Below are 24017 nucleotides of genomic sequence, written 5' to 3' on the forward strand. Positions count from 1 at the left end.
AGTCTTTTAAATAATTTCTGAGTTAATATTAAATAAGATAATTCCTAGTGGAGTCATCATTTTATTTTCGATAAGAAATGAATGTATTTGACTTGGGGATTATCTTACTCAATAATAACAAAGAAAGAATAGAGAGAACAATCATTACAATGTATTTCATTAATTCCGAATTCATTTACAAGTATATATATAGCTACTAAGTACAGGCATTAAATGAGTTCAAATATCAATTCCAGCAGCATTCTAGCTTGCGATGTATTCATCTCAGCAAGAGAAGTGTTGTGCGGATTTGAACATCCTTCACTCTCTCTTTCAATTCATATGGACTAGAAACTTCTTGTGTAAGAACATTGATTCCGAAGAAGATTTTGCAATAATCTAGAAAATTCGACAACATATCCACACTATATCTCATTCTCACGCAACACATGTTGTTGTACGGGCCGCCGCAACAATATGTTGTTGCACGGTCCGGCATAATGGACATAGTCCATTATCTTCTTCTTTCTTCTTCTTCTTCTCTAAGTACCTGTTAGGGTACTCAGAGGTCTTCTTCTTCTCAGGAGCTTTGAATTTTCTTGTGTGTGTGCAAATGAGAGGGAGAGTGGGGTATTTAAAGGCTTTTGCACATGTGATCCCTCGAACTATGTGACATAGGGCCCACCTTGCACAACACTTCAATCATTCGGCGCACAACCACTATTCTGCCCTTCACAGTGCAACCACTGTTTGTTGCGCGGTTTGATGCAACACTAATCATTATCTTTTTATTATTTTTCTTCTTTGCTTACTTGATTTCTTTATAACACTTTAACATTTATCATTTTTATGCTCCAACAGGGCTTTTCATCTTCTTGGTGACACAGCAATCCATTCTTTCTTATCGTCCTGTAGTATCGACGATGGGGAAACCACCCCAGTCATGGCCTACATCTTGCTGTCCATGACAAAGTTGGCTAGATATTCTTATTCGAGGGTTTAGGCAGTGCTTGTTTGTTATGAATGTAGTCGATGATAAATCCAGTAGGTATAAAGTAAAAAATTGTGTTGTTCGAGAAAGAAGCCATTGCAGTCAGAAGGGATTGAAGTTTCTTGTAATGATATATTAATAATGCAAGCCAAGCGAAATACACGTTGGTTTGGAGATGAAGGGGATGATGGGATGATGTTCCCGTTGAGAGTTGTCATTTTGACACCATTATGATGCTATTTGATAATAAAAGTTCCCTCGATAATTATGAAGTTAGTATTGAATAAAGATAATCTCCAGTGGAGTCACCATTTTGTTTTGACAAGAAATGAATGTATTGCGATTGTAATATTTTATTCAATAACAACAAAGGAAAGATAAAAGAACAATCATCATGATTAATTTATTGGTTTTGGGTTACAATTACATCCTCACATTTCCCTTAATTCCAATATAAAGTGTTTATGTGATAAAGGTAATAACATAAACATGAAACAGTTCGGATAGCAATTCTGTCAACATTCTAGCTTGTGGCGTATCTGTCTTAATGACGAAAGAGTTATGCAGATTCGAAGATCCCTTTATTCTCTCCCAGTACACTTAGGATATATCTGTAGATGATAATCTTGGAAAGAGTGCTTAAACTCCGCAGGGAATTACCATTTGTGAAGGATTTCGGAGTTTATACTCGAAATACATATAATATGAATAGTAATTCATTGTGTGCCCCTGTTGTGCGCTGCACAATAGGCATTCCCCCACACTTCTCTCTTTTCTTCTTCTTCTTCTTCTGCAAAATACCTGAGAGAAATCTTAGATATTTTCTGATTCTCTTAAAGCTCCGTATTTGCGAATGAATGAAATGAAGGGGGAATGGGTATTTATAGGCCACCACATGTGTGAACCTCTATTCCCGCACAACTATTCCCTTCTGTGCGAATGTGCATAGTGTCATTGTGCGCCTATGCAAATGACCATATTCTAGTCCGCACAACCACGCATATGTTGCGCGCCGTGCAATGATCCTACATTGTCCACGTTATTGGGCCCATGGCCCACTAGTGATGATCAGCACCGGAGGAATCTTGTCCAGCATCGTTCAAACATTGTCCATGTTAATCAACGATTAAAAATTGTTGGTTAGTCACTCAGACATGATCTTGTGCTTGCGGCCATAGACTTGGAATTTCATCAACTTTAGACAAAGCATATATTTCAGCGGGCTTATTACAACCATTGTATCAAAAATTACACATCTCACTAATTAGAGATATTAAAGTTGATTTAGTAATTAAATTCAAAACCTTGTAAATATACCGTGCCTAGGTACTTTTGGATTAAAGTTGATTCACACTCCATGGTGCCAAACACATGGGAAGGATTGCAAATTCAGTGGGTTTCAAATCCCGGGTTCCGAATCCACGCTCCCAACACAGGCCCTAAAGTGGATCACACCATGGGAAACAGTGACTAGTAAACGCTTACGGTTGAAAACTTCCTGGGTCCACAGCGATGTTGGAATACACAAATGTCAATTTGAAGTTTTCAATGGCAGTCGATCAATTCCCATTGTTTCCTGCCGTGTAGTCAACTTGAGTGTCGGATCTGCCTCCATTGTGATATAATTTATTAAAATGAGTTGGGAAAAATGGATGGACGGCGTGGATAACACTTATATCATGGTGGGCCCACATAACTTTTCCACCAGCTAGCTGGGTGGTGACTCCGTGTTCTAAAGGCACACGCAAATGGAAGCGTCGTACATAATGTACGTGGAAAGACAGGCCCAAGGACGGCGCCTATGCGGTCTCTCCTCCCCCTCGAATCTCTGCCGTCCATGTATTCGACGTGAGATCCGACGGCACTGAATTCTCTTCCTCTCTTTCTCTCTTCACATTCCTCGATTCCTCTCTCTAGTTTTCAAAGGAAAAAAGATGAGGAGGTTTCAGAAGAGGCGACGGACATTGGACAGCGGAATCGAAGTGATACGGCAGCGTGAAGTCGGCGATCTCACTGCGAGGACCTTCGTCCATCGCGTCGGAGCATCTGAGGTACTTCTCCAGATCTTTAAAATTCATCTCCGCCGTTGATTTCTTATAGAGAGACGTTTTGGTTCTACTTCATGCCTTTTTGGAAAGAGGAATTCGGATTCTGGATATTCGGTCTATGAAATTGTGATCCGAACCATTGCTATAGTTGGCCACGTCGTGGATTGAAGATACCACAAGAATCTATTGAAGTTGATGGTCCTAAGCGTGCGATGATTCTGTGTTAAGTCTAGACCCTTGGGTGTAATTCCCCATTTTCGAGCCACTGATTGGATGGATAGGATTGTCTGATAGGGAAGGTCCAAGGTCTTACGTGCTCAATCATGGGGGCTGCCAGATGAACGGCTTAGATAAATGATAATTTTCCTGGTTCGAACAGAAAACTCCTAATGCAAACCCCGAAAGGGGAAGTAAATAGAACAAAGAAAAGAAGAAAGACATTCTGCAAAGGACCCAACTATCTTCTAGCTGAATGTTAGCGTCCGCTGATGCAAGATTATGAGCAAGCTCAACACTCTAGTCTTAAACTAGATATTACTTGTACCCTTTCAATGACCGCTATAGAGAAATAAGAAAATTTACTCAATAGAAATATGATTCAACTTGTCTTATTCCATTGGCTATAGCCTTATTTATAATCAGTTCTTACAATTTGCAATAAAGCTGTGGAATCTAAAAATAGAATTCCTAGCTAGCCAAGATATGAGAAAATAGAAAACTACCTAAATAAGAAAACAGTATAATTAAGAAAACACCTAAATAAGAAAATACTTAAATAAAAAAATATAGAATTACTTCTAGCCTAATATAAAGATATGAAAGCAAAAGGAAAATTTCTAATGTAGATATTTGAAAGAAAATGAAAGTAGCGATGGGCTAAGAAGGCAAAGTGGTCATTTTCTTGTACACATGTATGGAGCGAATAGGTGTCGGATGTGGGGTGATTGCATTAATTCCCATCAGCTTGGAAAAACTTGGTTTTGTTGAGTTAATGACAATGTACTCCTCATAGAGTTTTGAGTTGATGCGCTTGGAATCATCTGCTGAAATCCATGTACTGCTGGATCTTGGTTGGCCCTTCCATTTGAGAAGAAACTTCTGATACCCTCCTTGGCGTGTGGAAACTATCCAATCAACCAACACTTCTTCAATGATTTCTTCGAGCTGGCATGGTACCTCAGGTATCTGGATAGCCCATGCTTCCGTGCTCTCGTTTGCATGATGTCCAAGATAAATAGTAAGGCCTTCTACATTAAAAATGGGCTTGCTCTTCATTTCGGGTGGAAGCTTGATTAGGTATGCATTATCACCTAACTTCTTCAAAATATGGTAAGGATCTCTCTTTCTGAAGTGAAGCTTTGTATAAGAGTTTGCTGGAAACCACTCAGGCTTAAGTCACACCATAACTCTATCTCCTTTTTGAAATTGTGTAGAACGTTGTTGAACATTTGCATGTCCCTTGTAGTTTTCATTACTAAGGGTGATCTTTCATCTAACTTTTTCATGTATCTCCTTAGCCTGCCGTGTAAAAGCTTCAATGTCCTGGCTCAATTGAGTCCCACTCGGAAGTGGACTAAATCGATAGGTTTTTGCAGCCCATACCCTTCAGAATTTCAAAAGGAGAGTCTCATAGTGTGGTTCATAGAACTGTTATGAGCAAACTTAGCTTGTGTTAATATGATGTCCCATGAGTTGATATGATCACCAATCAGACATCAAAGTAGATTTCCAAGACTACGGTTGGTGACTTCAGTTTGCCCATCTGTTTGCGGAAGTACTTGAGAACTTCACTTAGTTCCCATCTTAGACCATAAGGTGCGCTAGAAGTAGCTCACAAACTTAACATCATGATCAAATACAATCGTTTTGGGAACACCATATAAATGAATCACCTCTTTGAAGAAAACATTGGCGATGTGCATAGCGTCTAATGTCTTCTTGCATGGATAAAATGAGCCATCTTCGAGAACCTGTTAACCATGACATAAATAGAGTCATAGCCATGTTGAGTATTAGGCAATCCCAAGGCGAAATCCATATTGATGTCTTCCCATGGGGCATGTGGCATAGGTAATGGTGTATAAAGACTAGTATTCTTCTTGCTACATTTACCTAGCTGGCACGCTTGACATTGATGAACAATGATCCCGACATCTTTCTTCAAACCTAGCTAATAGAAACCGTCATCGACTAGGGTTGTCGTTTTATCGATACCAAAGCGACCAGCTAGGCCACCCGAATAAAGCTCATGTACAACAAGCTCTTGCAAGTCGCAATGAACTTTTAGGAAGACAACCTCATATCATAGAATAAGTATCTATCGTGCAAACTAAATCTTGGGTACTTGTTGCTTGCACTAGAAATGACTCAAATGAGTATTGAAAATACCTTCCCAAAATCATCATATGCGGCATAGTCCCTTTTAAGTTCTTCAAACCCAACAACGGAAGCTGATAAGGTAGACAATAGGTGTGATTTTCGGCTGAGGGTGTCCGCTACCTTATTTTCAATGTTGGCACGATGTTTTAGGTTGAATGTGAACTCTTGAAGATAAGCACTCCACTTAGCATGCCTAGCGCTCAACTTCTTCTGAGAATTCAAATAATGTAATGCCTCGTGCTTAGAATAGAATACAAACTCTCGATGAATGAGGTAATGACGCCAATGCTTCAGAGCTTGTACAATAGCATAAAACTCTACGTCCTATGTAGATTACTTTCTTCGTGCCTCATTGAGTTTTTCACTAAAAAAGGCCACTGAATGCCCTTCTTAGCTAAGGACACCTCCTATGCCTATGTGAGATGCATCACATGCAACGTCGAACACCTTTTTGAAATCAACCAGAGCTTTTGTCATTTTGTGCTTGATTTCTTGAAATGCCTTTTTGTTGCTGTAGTCCAATCAAATGGATTGGACTTCATACATTCAGTAATGGGCGCCATGATGGAACTAAAGTTCCGAATAAACCTTCGATAAAATGTTGCAAGCCCATGAAAACTACGAACCTCATGAATGTTTATAGGAGTAGGCCATTCAATAATGGCCCTTATCTTTTCAGAATCAACCTTCATGCCTTCGGCTGAAATGACGAACCCTAGAAAAACCACGATAGAGTAAACTTCAAATTGACGTAGAGTTTCTTGTGCCGTAATACTCTCATTATCTGACAAAGATGGTTCAAATCATCTTCTTGTGAACGGTTATAGATGTGGATATCGTCGAAGTATATGACGATAAACTTGCGAATGAATGGCCGTAAAATTTGAGTAATCACGCACATGAACGTACTAGGTGTATTCATCAAGCCGAAAGGCATAACTAGTCATTCATACAATTCATCATTTGTCTTGAAAGCAATTTTTCATTCATCTCTAGGACGAATTCTTATCTGGTGGTACCCGCTTCGCAAATCAATCTTTGATGACGTACAACTAGTCTTGAGCTGCACCCTTAAGTTTCAGGGCAATAAAATGTAACTTGATGGCTTCTTCCATTTTGTACTAACGAAAATATCGCTCTATTGACTTTAGCCAGTTATTGAACACATTGGGATCCAAATTACCATTGTAATTTGGAATGTCAACCTTGACATGCTTAGTAAGACCTGAAGTGCTTATATTCCTTCCTCCTTTGGGATAAATTGGATGACCCCATCGGAGATTATTCATCCCTTTGGCCCTTGGTTGTGCATAGAGATGTTGTTGGGCCCTGTATCCAGGTTCATATTCTTCTTCTTAAAAATCACCATTCCGGCCAAGATGCCTTGAGTTAACATTCTCGGACTCTAAATTTCCTTCAAGGCCTTCAATAGAGGTTCGGCAGTCTGGATTGACTCCCCTGTTTACATTTTCGAGAATAGTCATATGTCCTTCCAAAGTATTCATTCTGACCGTGAAACGGGTCTTTAGATCATCCAACTGTTTCATGATCAACTCGACCCCTTGTTGCAAGGTCGATATAGTCTCATTTTGAGGTTGCATAGCCATTCCGGGATTGTAAATCGTCCCTCTTCTAGTGTGCATATGACAGCAGGCTTTCGTAAAGCACACGGGATTTTTTTTTTTTTTTGCTTTTGATGTCTTTCGACCTTTCAAATGACCAAGTACTTTCATGAGGCTAATGAAAAAGGTACTCCATTCCTTCATGGAGAAGTTCTTAGTTGCTTATTTTAATGATATTTTTGTTTTAATCCTAATTCATTTGTTCACCTTGATCATTTACAACAAATATTTGATGTACTATGGAGGGAGTAACTATATGTTAACCTGAAAAAGAGCTTCTTCCTCTTCGATAATGTTGTGTTTTGGGGGTTTATTCTTTCTGTAGAAAGGATTAAGGTTGATTAGAAGAAACTTACGGAAATTGTGAAGTGCCCACCTCACGAACTCTTTTGGAGGTCCATTCTTTTCACAGCTTAGCAACATTTTAACGGAGATTTATCCATAATTTCAGCATTGTTATTGCATTTGTTAGCAGTTGCATACATGCAAGGAAGTTCGTGATGGGATTTTAGAAAGACATGATCGAAGCATGATTTTCAAAAATTATTTCCTACATTAAAAATGCATGTAACACATCTATCTTACATTAAAAATGCACATAACACCTATGCACTTCAGTATTTCCTACATCATTAAAAGTGCAGATAACACATCTATCCATGCACCTAAATGGACCATATCCCTCCACCTTGTGGTTACCCACTCGTCCTAATCCCATGCTAGATGAAGGGCATGCCACCAATAGATTATGACCATTGGTTGTCATCAAGCATGATAAAGCAAAATCAACAGTTGAAATAAAAACTCCAACAACTAAAAACCTTCGAAAAACTATTTCACAACATGTGTTTGCTCATCAAGATGAGCTTGGTAGGTCCCCAATAATCTTGATCTAAGCCACTAATCATAAGTCCGTAGTAACGGTGGTTAGATCACAAGAGGTTTATGAACCTCGATGCATTGACTCAATCAAAGCTATGTGTCAACCACGTATTGTGGTATAGCTAGATGTGTAAAAAGCCAACAAATCGAGATTAATATCACCTTTTGCATCCTAAAGTCAAAGGATAAGTCAACTAGTAAATGATCAGGTCAATCTAATTTGAGCATGATGGGCCTCTTACTTTGGAGACTTGATGTGATCCTCAACCACGAGATGCCCAATTGGGCCTAACATTAGTACTCATAAACAAATGAGAGTTTTTACGCCCATGTAAGGGCCTAAATCAAAGTTGCAATAAATGACCTGATGGTACAATTCTAAGTCAGGAAGGATAGTTAATCGTTTTCTTCAAGGAGAAGCTTAATCATGCATGGAAAAACTACTCTTGATCTTGAGTTCTATGCAATGGTCTAGAGATTCATACATTGGAGGCATTACTTGATTCATCATAACTATATATTCTATATTTGGATCATGAAGCGTTGAGATATCTCAATTCCCAAAAGAAGCTAGGAGCTTGTCATGTAAAGTGGACAACTTTTATACAAGAATATACTTTCCTTTTGTGAAATAAATTTGATAATTGGAATAAAATGGCAGGCTTTTTGGGTGGGAGGGTGGTACTCAATGTTGTTAAATCGCATATGCAATCATGTGCGATCGCACAATCGCATATGCAACCGCATATTTGTGTTTTTTTTTTTTGAAAAATTTTAAAAAATAAAAAAAATAGGAGAAAAAAATGTGAAAAACTATAAGAAATTAGGGGGAACTTTCTTGAGTAAATAGATATTTAATTTTACATATTTAAAATACATTTGAGAGAAATAAAATCAATTAAACAATGAATTGAGTATACATCAAGTCATTAACATTCAAGAATTAGGATTATTGTGTAAGAGAAGGAAATGTAGATTGTAGAATGAGAGTGCTTGAATCTTGATCTTCTAAGGGAGGTAAACTTATCTTCTTAAATGAATAAATGATCTTCTTGCTTTAATCTTGTAAAGAAGTAGGAACTAGGAACTTGGAACTTGGTTGGAAGTAGGATAGGAACTATGTAAGAGAGATTGATTGCACTCGGAAATAAGAATGTAAGAGAAAAAAAGAGTTAGAGAGTTTTGGAATGAGAATGTTGCAAATGGAGGAGGTTTGGATGTCTTTTTTATTGGCAAAAGGTATTTTTTTAATATTACAAAAAAATAATAATAAACTAAAATAAAATAATTTGTGGATGCCAATATGTGATCGCATATGTTGTATGCCATTGCATATTCTTGCATTTTTGGCATATGCGATCGCATATGTACTGCAATCGATGGCATATGCGAAATGCATGGGAGAATTCGCATATTGGCATATGCAAAATGCATGGGAGAATTTGCATATGCGAATATGCGGTCGCATTTAACAACAGTGGTGGTACTATTAGGGTGCTCGTTGTGGAGGTTGTTGGATTTAAGACAATAAAAAGAACAATAAAGGACCCAATTTTTTCTTTAAAAAAATAAAAATAAAGGAGCTAATTTACAGCAAGGTGCTCGATATTGTGGATCGCTGAGATCCAAAGTGTGAATCATCCCACACGATGGATATTTATTCAAAGTTTGATGCTTGTGCATTTCCGAAGGATTGTTGCAAGAAATATTCTGTTGGATCTACACAAGGACAGAGTGTACCATTTGTAAAAGATCCTATTGGATCTACATGGGAGCATATTTGGTTTCTGTTTTAGTGGATTGTTTCTGTGCAATAGGATGTTCACAACCCCAAGTGCAGGGTCGCAATGTAGTAATAACTCGGTGAGACCGAGGTCGAATCCACAGGTACTAAACTTGTACGTAATATGAAAATAACTAGAACTAGAACTAGAAAAAGATCTAAATTGAATTCTGGAATAGTTGAGAGGAATTGTGAATAAAGTATCAATAATCAAAAGGAAACTAGAGCGCCAAGGATCCACTTGTAGTTATCAAGATGTTACCTTACTTGATTTAACAAACACAACTGGAATTAGAGTCCTATCCTGTCCGATTGGAAGATGAAGCAATTAAATCAAATCTCTAAACTTTTCATTAATCTAGTCCTTAATGAAGGAGCATTGTGATGATTAGAAGGGAATTCATGCATCCACCATGCCCAGGAGACGATGGTGAATCACGAGTTTTACCAATCTCACAATCTCAAAATAGGAAAATAAGATATTCAAAGCTATTATAGCATTTATCGTAATTTGAGTCACAATAAATCATAGAAAACTAAAAATATTCCTTAAATTCAAACTAGAAATCAATGACGTTAAACATAATCAAGAATAAAAGCAAAGGAAGCATCAAAATAAACTACAGCTTCACCTTTTAGCCCTAGCTAATGGATTAGCTAGTCATAGCTAACTCAAAAACAAAAGAAAAAGTAAAAGATATACTAGAATCCATGAAGAAATCAAAGTGGAAGAATGTTGTTAGCGCTCTGCCTAGGCTTTCTCTCCCTTTCCAAATCCTAGAAGATGCTTTGGAGCATCCTAGGGAGTCCTATTTATAGTTGTGAACTCTTACTTTCGCATCAAGTTGGAAAAATCTAGAAATCGCCTCAAATTTACGCACTCTGCGAAGTTCCCAAAATAGACTTTCAGAACTTTAATTTTTTAAACTCAGAGTTTTAGAATATGTTTTTTCAGGAATATGTTTTTTTAGGACAAATTTCAAGATTCCTTTTCTTTTCCTTTACTTCAAATCTTCGATTCTCTTCATTCCTCAGTTGGTTTCCTTGGATCTTTAGCATGTGAATTCTTCATTAATGACTTCCAAATCTCTAAATCTTCATTTAGTAATCTTTTGAGCATAAATCTTCCTTTTGGCATCAATTTCACCTTAAGCTCTCGAAATCATCTCGCACATTAAAACATGCATAATTAAATCGATTAAGCACTATCATGTTTATAAAACCAAGGTATAAGTAGGGTGAAATATGCAATATTTCACACTTTAACACACCCCCAAACCGACATTTTGCTAGTCCCGAGCAAAACATGCGTGAAGTGATCTTCAATCTTCAGTGTTCAATTCACTTTCAGAAAATAATCTTTTGTGCAATTAAGTATGAATCAGTACAATCTAAAGAAGCGAGAGTGCAAATTTGAAAACCTAGAGCTGAATCACACGAGCAATCAATTTAAAAGTTTCTTTATCAATCATTTAAGAGTATACGTTCATATATCAAGTTTTTCCAATGTTCTTAGTGATTTCTATTTACTTTCCATCAGTGTTCGAGTTGTCGGTATCGCTACTAGTTTTGCTGGCTGGAGATAAAGATATAATATCGTTATCGCCGATAACCGGAAATGCAAGGAAAAAGGGGGAAACATGGAGAAAATGGTGGAATTTTTCAGTGAAACTTCAGGATATGCCTAAATACATATATTTACATATTCAGGAATAAAAAAATCGCAAAAAGAATACATTAAATAAGAAGTTTCCATTTAATGGGGGCTAGAAGGCATGCATTGTCGTAAGAAATCACTCAAATAGTAACTAAAATGAGTTTATATAGTACAAATGCAAGCTTATAACAATGAAGACATACAAAAGTAAATGAATTTAAAAAAATACACATTTCTGGTCATTTTTCATCCCACATAGAATGACGAGGTAACTCGTAATCATTGTTTGGATCCCGTGGCAGTTGAGAGTACTACTGTTGCCCAACATGTTAGGCCCACCATGAATGTGTGTGGGTTATCCACACCGTCCATCCGTTTTTTCAGCTCATTTTAATGGTTGTTTCGAAATTTGAAGCATGTCCAAAGCTCAAGTGGACCACACCACATGAAACAATGGTAATAATGATTTCCACAGTTGCAACCTTGGTAGGGCCTAAAGTGATGTTTATTTGTCATCCAACCCGTTCATAAGATCACAAAGACATGGATGAAGGAAAAACACAAATAAGAGATTGATCCAGAAATTCTTTGGCCTCATGGAATTTTAGACGGTATAATTTCAATTCACACTGTTTCCCGTGGTGAGGTCCACTTGAGATTTGTATGTACTTTGTTTTTGGGCTAAAGCCCTCAAATTATCTGGTAAAATGGATGGACGGAGTGGATAAAATATGTAAATCACGGTGAACCCCACATAATTTAGTCAGTATGCAATTAGCGTCCTCACATGACACGTACGTACCCGTGTCTGTAGGGACGCGGATTAGCTATGACGGGTTGAGAGCGAGACTTGCTACTAAAGTGACGTCGAGCGATTATATGGCCCCACCATGGTTTATGCTTCGTATCCACACCGTCCAACCATTCGAGGATATCATTTTAGTTTATGGGATAAAGAATGAGTCAAATCCAATCTCTAACGGACCACACCACATGAAAACATAATGATTGGATATCCACCATTAAAATCCTACGAAGGCCCACTGTACTGTTTATTTGACATCCAATCTGTATGATTAGGTCATACAGACCTATATGAGGGGAAAAATCAAATATTAGCTTGATCCAATACTTTTATGTGTTCAAAAAATTTTTAATGGTCTATGTTCATTCAATTTCCTTTATTTATTTATTTATTTATTTTTATTTATTTATTTATTTTTATTTTTACACACGCACACACACCAGCACACACTCACGCCGTAGTGGGATTTTACCACCTATGGGTACTCGAACCCTCAACCAGGTGTTGAAACTCCCGAGAGTCTACTACCAGATTAAGAGCAAGGACCCAACACTATTTCCTGTAATGTGGTCCACTTGAGTTGGGATATACCTCATTTTTGGTCTCATACCCTAAAATGGTCTAGAAAAATAGATAGACGGTGAGGATACAACACATACATCATGGTGGGGCATATAGAACTTGGTGACGTCACCTCAGTAGCGAGTCTCCCTACTAAACCTGTCAACAGCTAATCCATGTCCCGGACGTGGATTTCCTTCCTGCACTGAGATGCTACGTGGGGCCATCATAATGTTTTAAAAAATCCACCCCGTCCATCCGTTTGTTTAGATCATTTTAGGACATCAGACAAAAACTCATATGGATCCAAAACTCAGGGCAGCCGCACGAGAGAAAATAGTGGAGATTCAGTGATCACCATTTAAACATAATTGACCACTCATTTGGGCCCACATTGAATGTAGTATGTTTCGGATTTCTTCGAGTTCATTCAATTGAAGTTTGCGCAGCGAGCCAGCGTTGTCCAAATTAAAGTTCAAATTTTTGATAGCCCAGCAAGCTCTATGCTCCAGCTCCACAAGTAGGTGGCAACCTTTCTCATAGACGAGTCTAAAGGGAGACATTCCAATGGGGGTCTTAAAAGCTGTACGGTAAGCCCATGAGGCATCAGTCAAGCGAATTTACCAATCCTTACGGTCAGGGTTAACCGTTTTTTTTCCAGAATTTGTTTTTTTTCCCTATTGGAAATCTTAGCTTGCCCGCTTGTTTGTGGGTGGTATGGAGTGCTCACTTTATGAGAGATGCCTTATTTCTTCATTAAGTTCCCAAATGGCTTATTACAAAAGTGTGAACCTCTATCACTAATGATGGCCCGAGGCATTCTAAACCTAGAAATGATATTTTCTTTTAAGAATCGAATGACCGTTTTATGATCATTATTCCGGCACGGGATCGCTTCGACCCACTTAGTGACATAGTTTACTACTAACAAAATGTAAATATTCCCAAAGGATTGGGGGAATGGTCCCATGAAATTGATGCCCCACAATCAAATGCTTCAATGATAAGAATGGGGTTCAGAGGCATTAGATTTCGACGGGATAACCCTCCCAATTTTTTACAACGCTCATAAGCTTTGCAAAACTCATGAGTATCTTTGAACATCGTGTGCCAGTAAAAGCCACACTGCAGAATTTTGGGAGGCCTGAGAATGACAGAAGGAGATGACACTCTGATGTTCATCGTCTGGCGCACATCTCCTTAGAATTTGGTCTGGGCGATATTTAAACAACTAAGGATCATCTCAGAAAAACTTACGTACCTCGGTGAAGAATTTTTTCTTATCTTGCGCAGTCCAATATGTTGACGTGAAACCTGTAGCAAGATAATTCGAAATGTCGGCAAACCAAGGTAATTGGGAGAGTTTAAACAATTGTTCATCAGAGAATTCCTGGAGTAGGAGGATCTATCTAGTCAGGCGAGGCTTAACATTATTCTTAGAGAGAAGGTACTTTAGTGCTGCATGATCAGTGTAAATGATGATCTTGGATCCGATCAAGTAGGACCTAAATTTGTCCAAAGCGAACACTACGGCTAATAGTTCATTCTCCGTAGTAGAATAGTTCACTTAGGCAGAATTTAGAGTTCTACTCGCATAGTGAATCACATAGGGCTTCTTTTCTTTTCTTTGGCCTAACACCGCCCCATTGACAGTCAGAGGCATCGCACATAATCTCAAAAGGTATGCTCCAATCGGGTGGCTGCATGATAGGAGCGGTAGTCAACATGCCCTTGTGCTCAGTGAAAACTTCATGGCATTGTTCAATCCACTCGTATGGTGCATCCTTTTGAAGTAGATTACATAAAGGATGAGAGAGATGGCTAAAGTCTTTTATGAATCGTCTATAAAATCCGACGTGTCCTAAGAAGGATCGCACGTCATGTATGCTCTTGGGCGGAGGCAGGTTAGAGATAAGATCAATTTTAGCATTGTCTACCTTAATTCTTTTGGACGAAATTATATGTCCAAGAACAATTTCCTTGGGAACCATGAAATGACATTTCTCCCAATTCAGAATCAAATTTTTTTCCTCACATCGCTTCAACACACATTTAAGATTTTCCAAACACTCGCTGAAGGATGGACCAAAGACAGAGAAGTCGTTCATGAAGATCTCTAAATATTGCCCCACTATGTCAGAAAAAATACTCAACATGCATCGCTGAAAAGTGGCGAGGGCATTACACAGTCCGAATGGCATCCTTCGGTAAGCAAATGTGTCAAATGGACATGTGAACGTTGTCTTTTCTTGATTTTCAAGGGATATCTCTATCTGATTGTAGCTCGAATATCCATCAAGGAAGCAATAGTAAGAATGACTAGCTAGCCTTTCCAAAATTTGATCAATGAAGGCTAAAGGAAAGTGGTCCTTATGACGGTATTCAACTTTCTGTAGTCAATGCACATGCTCCAACCAGTAGTGACTCTAGTTGGCACGAGTTCATTGTCAGCATTGGTTACGATGGTAATTCCGGACTTCTTAGGAACCACTTGAGTTGGACTCACCCATTGACTATCGGATATAGAGTATATGATACCCACATCCAACAACTTAAGCACTTCTCCCTTAACCACCTCTTTCATGTTTGAATTTAATCAACATTGTGGTTGTTGTGAGGTTTTTGCATTATCATCTAGATGAATGTGGTGAATACAAATCAAATGATCGATTCCCTTGAGGTCCGTAATCGATCATCTAAGGGCTCCTTTATGCTTAATGAGAGTAGAAATAAGCACTCTCTTGTTCTTTCTCAAGGTGGGAAGAAATCACCACCGGGTATGTCTCATTCAGACCTAAGTAAACATATTTGACATCAGTGGGCAAGGGTTTTAGGTCAAGCTTTGGTGCCTTGAGACTAGATGGTAGAGGCATTACATCGGTTTGGGGCAATTTCTCAAATTGTGGCCTCCACCAGTTAATTTCATGTACCAGCGTTGCATCAAGCAAGGCATCCATCTCTTGAATCATGTCACCATCTAAATCAGGGGAGTGGGCCAAGCACGTCTCTAGAAGGTCAGAGAATAGAGTTAAAAGTGCTCTATCTTCCACGAAAGAGTCAATCATGTTAATGTTGTGGGTATCGTCTGCATCCTCTGTTTGTTTTCTCATATTGAAAAAGATATTGAGCTCCAATGTTATATTTCCAAAAGATGGATTCATAATTCCATTCCTATAATTAATGATGCCATTTGATGTAGCAAGGAATGGACGACCAAGAATGACGGGTATTTGAGTGCTCACATCCACAATGGGTTGAGTATCTAGAACAATAAAATCTACTAGATAGTAAAATTTATTAACCTGGACCAACACATCCTCAATCATTCCTCTCGGTACACGGACTGATCAGTCAACAAGTTGTAATGTGGTCCGGGTGGGTTTTAATTCACCAAGACCCAATTGTTTGTAAATCGAGAATGGGATCAACTTAACACTCGCCCCCAAGTCAAGAAGTGCATGCTCAATCCGGTGGTTCCCAATTACACATGATGGTTGGGCTAGCACATCTTGCTTAAGGGTTACACTCACTTTTTCTGTGAAAAAGATTTTCTTTTAATTGTTTTGCCATCTTTTGGTTGTACATAGATCTTTCAGAAATTTGGCATATGAAGGGATTTGTTTAATGACATCCAGTAAAGGGATATTGACCTTCACTTGCTTAAGCACCTCTAGAATATCCCTGGAGTTAGATAGAAGTTTTGGTGCAATCAATTGTTGGGGGAATGGCGCAATCGGCTTGTTTTGAGATTCCGGTTCCATCTTATGTGGGATGTCGCTAAGTCCATCATTTTAACTTCTTTCGAGTCCTTAGGCTTTTCAACCCTTGCCGGAATGGTTTTGTCAATTGTCTTTCCACTTATAAGAGTGGTGATGGACTTAGCTTGTTCCACATGTTGATTTGAAGATCTTGAGTCACCGATTTCACATTGTGGCTTTAGATTGGGGAGAGATTGGGTAGGAAAAGTCCCTTTCTCCCCATTCGTTAAGTGTGACTCAATCCTTTGAATTGATAATGCAAACATTCCCATTGTTGTTTTGAGATCTTGGAATGCTTACACTGTGTTTTGGTAGAAGAGCTCTTGGTTTTGCATGAATTTTTGAACTGGATCCTCTCGAAGTTTCCTTTGATTTAAAAGTTGAGTAAGGGCCTCTTGAGGATTGGCCGTTTGTCCGTTCCTCCAACTGAAGTTTGGATGGGTCCTCCAATTGGAATTATATGTGTTTGAGGTGGGTCCGCTGAATGGTCGTTGGCAAGTATTTACGGCATTTGATTGCTCATTTAATAAACCTTGAAAAGCAGGGATTGCGGGACAATTTTGCGTCACATGTATGTTGCTAGTAGAAATACCACAAACAACTTCCACGACTTCCCTTAGTTTGATAGCTTCCACCTTCTTAAGTTCCATGGCCTTGACTTTTCTTGTGAGATTGGCCACCCTTACACTGATGTTAGCTTCTTCTTTTAAGGCATACATTCCACCCCTTTCCTTTGATTGAGTAGGCTTAAAAGTGGTGGGTCTTGGGGAGGTGTCCCATGATTGCGCATTTTCTGCCAATTGATTAAGGTAATCCCACTCATCATCAGCTTCCTTGTTCATAAATTCACCGTTACACATCAGCTCTACATATTGGCGCATTGGCGAAGTTAATCCATTTTAGAAAAAGCTTATTGTCTGCCAAATTTCATAGCCATGATGTGGACAGGTATTTGTGAGATCTTTGAACCTTTCCCAGCATTGGAAGAAGGTCTCTTCCTCTTTCTGGGCGAAGTTTATGATTGCCTTCCTTAAAGTGTTAGTTTTATGAAACGTGAAATTTTTTTTGAGAAATTCCCGAGTCATCTCGGCCCATGGGCCGATAGATCGTGGCTTTAAGGAGCGCATCCACGTCTTAGCCTTCTCCTTCAGTGAAAAGGGGAACAATTTGAGTTGCACTGTGTCCTCAGACACGTTTGGAAAATGTAATGTGGCGACTATCTCATCAAACTCTTTGATGTGCAAGTATGGACTTTCAAAGTCTAGTCCATGGAATTTAGGAAGGAGTTGTATCACTCCAGGTTTAACATCCACGTTTCCTATATTAAGTGGAAACACCATGTAGGAATGTGTACTCACTCCTGCTGGTTGTAAATAATTTCGCAAAGTACGAGGTGGGGGAGCATTATGCAACTGATTCTCATCTTTAACCTCCTCAACTGGAGGTTGAGGTTGATTTGCAGCCATTACTTTAATTAATTAAGAGGATCTCAAGTGGTGTCTAATCCTTTGATGGATAGGAAACCTTTCGACTAATCCTCCTTCACTCAAGAGATGGAGAGTGTTATCACGAACCCAATTGGGCATGAAACACGCACAACCCCCAAGCACCAAACAACTAAAACATAGAAGAAAGAAAACTAAAGCAAATAAGAAATCTAGAAAAGAAAGAGAGAATTGGAAAGAGGTTACCGGATTAGAGTTGCTATGTTAAGATCCTACAAAACAGAAAACAATGTTAGTTTCTAAAAACAATTTCAGAAAAAAAATCCTAAAAAAAGAAGAAGAAGAAGAAGAAGAAGAAGTTAACCCTAATTTTAACCTAATTCTAATACCAATTAATCTCAGAAAAATGTAGCCATAATCCCCGACAACGGCGCCAAAAACTTGTTCACAATTCCAAGTGCATGGTCGCGATGTAGTAATAACTCGGTGAGTCCGAGGTCGAATCCACAGGGACTAAACTTGTACGTAATTTGAAAATAACTAGAATTAGACCTAGAAAAAGATCTAAATTGAATTCTGGAATAGTTGGGAGGAATTGTCAATAAAGTATTAATAATCAGAAGGAAACTAGAGCGCTAAGGATCCACTTGTAGCTATCAAGATGTTACCTTACTTGATTCAACAAACACAGCTGGAATTAGAGTCCTATCCTGTCCGATTGGAAGATGAAGCAATTAAATCAAATCTCTGAACTTTTCATTAATCTAGTCCTTAATGAAGGAGCATTGTGATGATTAGAAGGGAATTCATGCATCCACCATGCCCAGGAGACGATGGTGAATCACGAGTTTTACTAATCTCACAATCTTAAAATAGGAAAATAAGATATTCAAAGCTATCACAACATCTATTGTAATTTGAGTCACAATAAATCATAGAAAACTAAAAATATTCCTTAAATTCAAACTAGAAATCAATGACGTTAAACATAAACAAGAATAAAAGCAAATGAAGCATCAAAATAAACTACAGCTTCACCTTTTAGCCCTAGCTAATAGATTAGCTAGTTATATCTAACTCAAATTAGCTAGGTCATTTCTAACTCAAAAACAAAAGAAAAAGTAAAAGATATACTACAATCCATGAAGAAATCGAAGTGGAAGAATATTGTTAGCGCTCACCTAGGCCTTATCTCCCTTTCCAAACTATAGACGATGCTTTAGAGCATCCTAGAAAGTCCTATTTATAGTTGTGGAACTCCAACTTTCGCACCGAGTTGGAAAAATCTACAAACCGCCTCAAATTTACGCACTCTGCGCAGTTCCCAAAATAGACTTTCAGAACTTTCATTTTTTAGACTCAGAGTTTCAGAATATGTTTTTTCAGGACAATTTTTAGGAAAATGTGTTTTTAGGACAAATTTTAGGATTCCTTTTCTTTTTCTTCACTTCAAATCTTCGATTCTCTTCATTCCTCACTTGATTTCCTTGGATCTTTAGCATGTGAATTCTTCATTAATGACTTTCAAATCTCAAAATCTTCATTTAGTAATCTTTTGAGCATAAATCTTCCTTTTGGTATCAATTTCACCTTAAGCTCTCGAAATCACCTCGCACATGAAAACATGCATAATTAGATCTATTAATGATGGGGACATCACGCGCACACATGCACTTACACCACCACCCCTACGCAAGTACATACGTAGGAGGACCCCACCATCGATTTGGCTCGATGACGATGTCTAAGGAGGGCCTCCTAGGTAGAAGACGAGTTTTAGTTCAAAAAAAAGTGGGCCCGATAGTCAAGAAAAGCCCATCATGGGATCTTATGATTGTGGCCCACTCATCAGATTGATTTCATATTTTAAGTTTTGCATATTGTTATTATTTAGAACATCGTGAATGCTTTAGATTTCTCTGTTTGGTTTTTATTGTAGTTTACTTCATCGCCAAGTAATAGGTTGCGCACATGGTGCGAGTTTTTGGGTTATAGGGTTTTCTTATAAATAGGCACCCCTTGTAGCTTTTTTCATTGATTGAAGATTAATAAAAATTCTGCGTTTTCCTACTCTTTGAGTTGTGAAGCCTAATTGGGTGCGAAGCCCTCCCTTCATCGAAGGGTTAACTACCGTGGTGCGAAGCCACATCTATCCTGATTCGCCCTCATCCATAGCCATCTCTATTACCCATCTTTTACCATCCCTTCTTCTCATCTCACCCCATCATCTACACTTCGAATCAATCATCTATTGCAGCAATTCTCCTCCCCACAGCAGAATTTTAGAATTTGGCTCTACAGGAGCGCTGAAACTTCGACGGAGCACCACGCACAAACCGTACATCGGATCGAGCTGAGATTTGAGGGTTTTGGAGTCCATCCCTGGCCGACCAGGGCCAAGGTGGCCTTTTTCTGAATAGTGGGCCCCACGCACGTGCTGCCGAGATCACACGCACGTGCGTTTGGGCCATTGTTGTTGTCCAGGCGCGCGGTACTTTTCTGGTTCCTCTCTCTCCTCTCTTTTACTTAAAATCCCTAAACCTAACTCTAAATTACTCAAATCTCCAATTTTATGCTCCTTTTCTTACCTTAGGATTCCTTGATTTGAAATTGGTGAGTCCCTTGGATTAGGGACTGATTACTATGCATGTGTGGATGATTATTTCTTATCTTTGAGTATCGTTTGGTTCATAATTTTTATTGATCCAACCCTATCAAGTGTAGGCCTGGACTCGTATAGATTCTCCTTAATTTAAAGTTTGGACTTTCATGTGGGATATGGAATTTGTGTAAATGTTTCTGAACTAACTTGATCTTAAGCCTGAAATCTTGCATATCATATCTGATTTTCATGTCCTGCATCAATTAAGCACTATCATGTTTATAAAACCGAGTTATAAATAGGGAGGAATATGCAATATTTCACACTCAACACAGGATGATGGAAGCTATATACTCAACACGGGGGGAATATGCAATATTTCTGGGTCCTTACTCTTGCTCTGGTGGCAAACTCTCAGGAGTTTCAACGCTGGGTCAAGGGTTCGAGTACCCATAGGTGGTGAAATCCCACTATGGCGTGAGTGTGTGGGGGTGTGTGTGCATGTGTTTTTTTTTTAAAAAAACATATTCTTCTCGAATTGTGTCTTTACATGTTACTGAAAACAATAACTCCGAACGATGATTTGAAGTTTGTGGGGCACTTCTTGTGCACTTTATGAAAACATTTGGGGACTAAACTTCAATGCTCTAGTACATTTTATCCTCAAAATTGACAGCCAAAGTGAGTTAGCCTCTTGAGGAGTATTGTGGGCAACAACTTATCTCAGTAGGACTTGGCTTTACCCCCAGAAAAGTTTGCCTACAATAGCTTAGTAAATTGTACCATGAGCAAATCTCCATTTGAAGTCGTAAATAGGATAAGTTCAACATGTACTCACTACTATTATTGGAATAGGATCGTGTGAGCAAGATGTTGATGCTTTAACCAAGCACATTTGACACTTGCAAGCTTAAAAGAAGGGAGATTTTGAAGAGAGGCCAGCTGCGAAGGAACGTCGTTGGGAGAAGACATAAAGAAGATGGCTTTGTTATCATATCATTGCAAACAAAGGTTTTGAGGACCATTAAAAAATAGTTTTTGAGGGGAACTTATAAGTAGCTCAAGTCTAAGAAGATTGGGCCATGTCAAGTTAAGCGAAAGTTGGGTGACAACTCCTATGAGCTTGAGTTGTCAAATGACTTAGATATCTCACCAACTTTCAATGCAACTGATTTGTTTGAAACCATAGCGAGGTGCCGTACATGCAAGACAAATTAATTGTTGATATGGACAAACAACTTCCAAAGACGGAAGAAGCTAAACAAGTGTTACACATGATGACCACTGACAATATATGAGGTCGATACAAGCAATACTTAGTGAAATGGAAGAACAAGCCCTATTCTAAATGCACGTGGATCATGGACAATGAATTGAAAAGACCAAGTCCAATAGCTACTACTTATATGAAGTACTACTTATATGAAGCATTGAACTCAACAAACTCAAGTTCTCTTGAACACTGAGGGAATGATGTAGGCCCAATGCCCCACCATGGAGCTTGACACGCACTGAATTTTAGCTTGTTTGCTGCTAGTTTGGGGGTTAAATTTTAGATACCACGTTTACTTTGGTAGATTAGCTGCTAGTTGATTTTGAGGATTCTCTAAGGATTTTGGGGTTATTTTTCTAGATTTACTTGCTATTTTTAGGTCATTACAAATTGGCCAAATCTTATATTTATAGCTGTTATTTTATATCGATTAGATTGATTTGAGATCAATTATAGTTGGAAGATCTTAATCAAAGATTTATAGGGATTTTTGTGTTGTCTTTTAGGGTACATAAAAGGGGTTGTTCTAGGAGGTAGAAAGCACTGCATTTCTGAGTTTTGTGAGGTTTATATTTGGAAGAAGCAATAGTTTTTATTTCAATCAAGTTGTTTATTCCTCTCTACTCCAATATTCTTATGGGTGTCATAGGCCACAAACTGCTTTAGTTACTAACATTGTGTGCTTTATTCCCTAAGCTCTACAAAAGAAAACCCAATAACCTCCTCCTTTGATAGATTGTAACTAAATTTGCTTGCGGAGGACTTGAGAGAATGAAATGGCATGATCGGTTACAAGATATCCAAGTTAGATTGTACATGGCTTGTTGCAAAATGTACTAAAAAGTGCCGTTGCGAGTACTGCATCTTTTATAGTTAACCAAGAAATTTTATTAGAAACATAAGGGAAGAAAACAAACTATGAACTACGGAGCTAGTGACTACCTGAATCACTAACATTGTGTGAATTATTCCCTAAGTTGTATAGAAGAAACCTCGATGACCCTCATTCGTTGTTGGACTATGTGTAACCAAATTTGCTTGTAATGTTTAGTTCCACAGGAACTTGCTAGAGGAGGTCAACGAACTAACTTCAGAAGAATCCCCCTCAATCAGGAGATAGGTTCAATAACTCGGAAAAAAGAAAGAAAAGGAAAACTCGTTTAGACTTAATTAAATTTCATCAAGACTAGAAAACTTGATTTGGTCAAGATTCAGTTGACTCGGTCGATTTGACTTGAAATTGACTCGACAAAACTTAATAAAACGTCACAAAACTCAATGCAACTCATTGAGACTTAAATGTTTGTAAGTTTTAAATGTTAAATATTACCAGCGTTCGATGTATCAATATTGGTACAAGTTTCGCTGGTCGGGAATACGAAAACAACATTGCTAGCCAATAATATCGCTAATAACTGGAAATGTGAGGAAACATTGGGAAAACTGTGGAATTTGCAGTGAAACTTTAAGAGATGCTAAAATACACATATTTTCACATTTAGGAATTTAAAGTTGTAAAAAGAATACATACATAATAAGTATCCATTTAATAGAGGCCTAAAAGCATGTGCCATCGTAAGAAATCAATCCGGCCATCCCATCCATCCCATCTAACCATCCAACCATCCATCCAACCTTCCATCCAAACATCCGTCAATATTTCATAACATTGACAACACGATATTTCATCAAGAAATCATCAACAACTGGAAAGGAAATGGAAGATTTTGGTCTTGATATTGCGCATGTTGCGATAACGATAATATCGAGATATTATCGTCGACAAATTGAACACCGCATGAAACCATGTGCCCGTAAAAAATGAAATGGATTTTTTTTAATAAACAGAATTTTGTTGATGTCCATACATTGGCGATATTATCGAAATATCGTTGATACACTTGTGATACAAGTGACACCTAGAATTTACATAGTAAACAATATTGGTGATGCACACATATAGTGAGCCCGAAGAGTGTGGATGGAAGAAGACTCAGGCGATCCTGCAGAAACAAGATCCTTGAAGACAATAACACATAATCATCAACGACAGGGATAGATAGGGGAGTCGATAGAGGTTCAAAGTAGAAAGAGGAAGAGGACTCAGGTAGAAAGTAATGGAAGAGAAGTGTCAACCTACCCAACTCTATTTGTTTCAGGATACCCGGAAGGATGGCTCCCCATCAACATATCCAGAGTTTTCAGACGTGCGAGAGCTGTAATGGATGTGGT

The 24017-nt window shown here is 38.3% G+C and overlaps 1 protein-coding gene across 2 annotated transcripts in view; it reads left to right on the plus strand.

Annotated features, from left to right (window-relative positions):
- The first annotated feature begins 2749 nt into the window (after nt 1-2749).
- The window catches only part of LOC131237204 (uncharacterized), a 44227-nt gene continuing 22959 nt past the window's right edge, over nt 2750-24017 (plus strand). For both annotated transcript variants that reach the window (XM_058234880.1, XM_058234879.1), the window contains exon 1: nt 2750-3021. In XM_058234880.1, coding sequence (XP_058090863.1) covers nt 2905-3021 — 117 coding nt within the window. In that variant the 5' untranslated portion in view covers nt 2750-2904. The remainder of the gene's footprint in view (nt 3022-24017) is intronic.

Source organism: Magnolia sinica, chromosome 2 (assembly GCF_029962835.1).
Source record: "Magnolia sinica isolate HGM2019 chromosome 2, MsV1, whole genome shotgun sequence".
NCBI classification, from domain to species: Eukaryota; Viridiplantae; Streptophyta; class Magnoliopsida; order Magnoliales; family Magnoliaceae; genus Magnolia; species Magnolia sinica.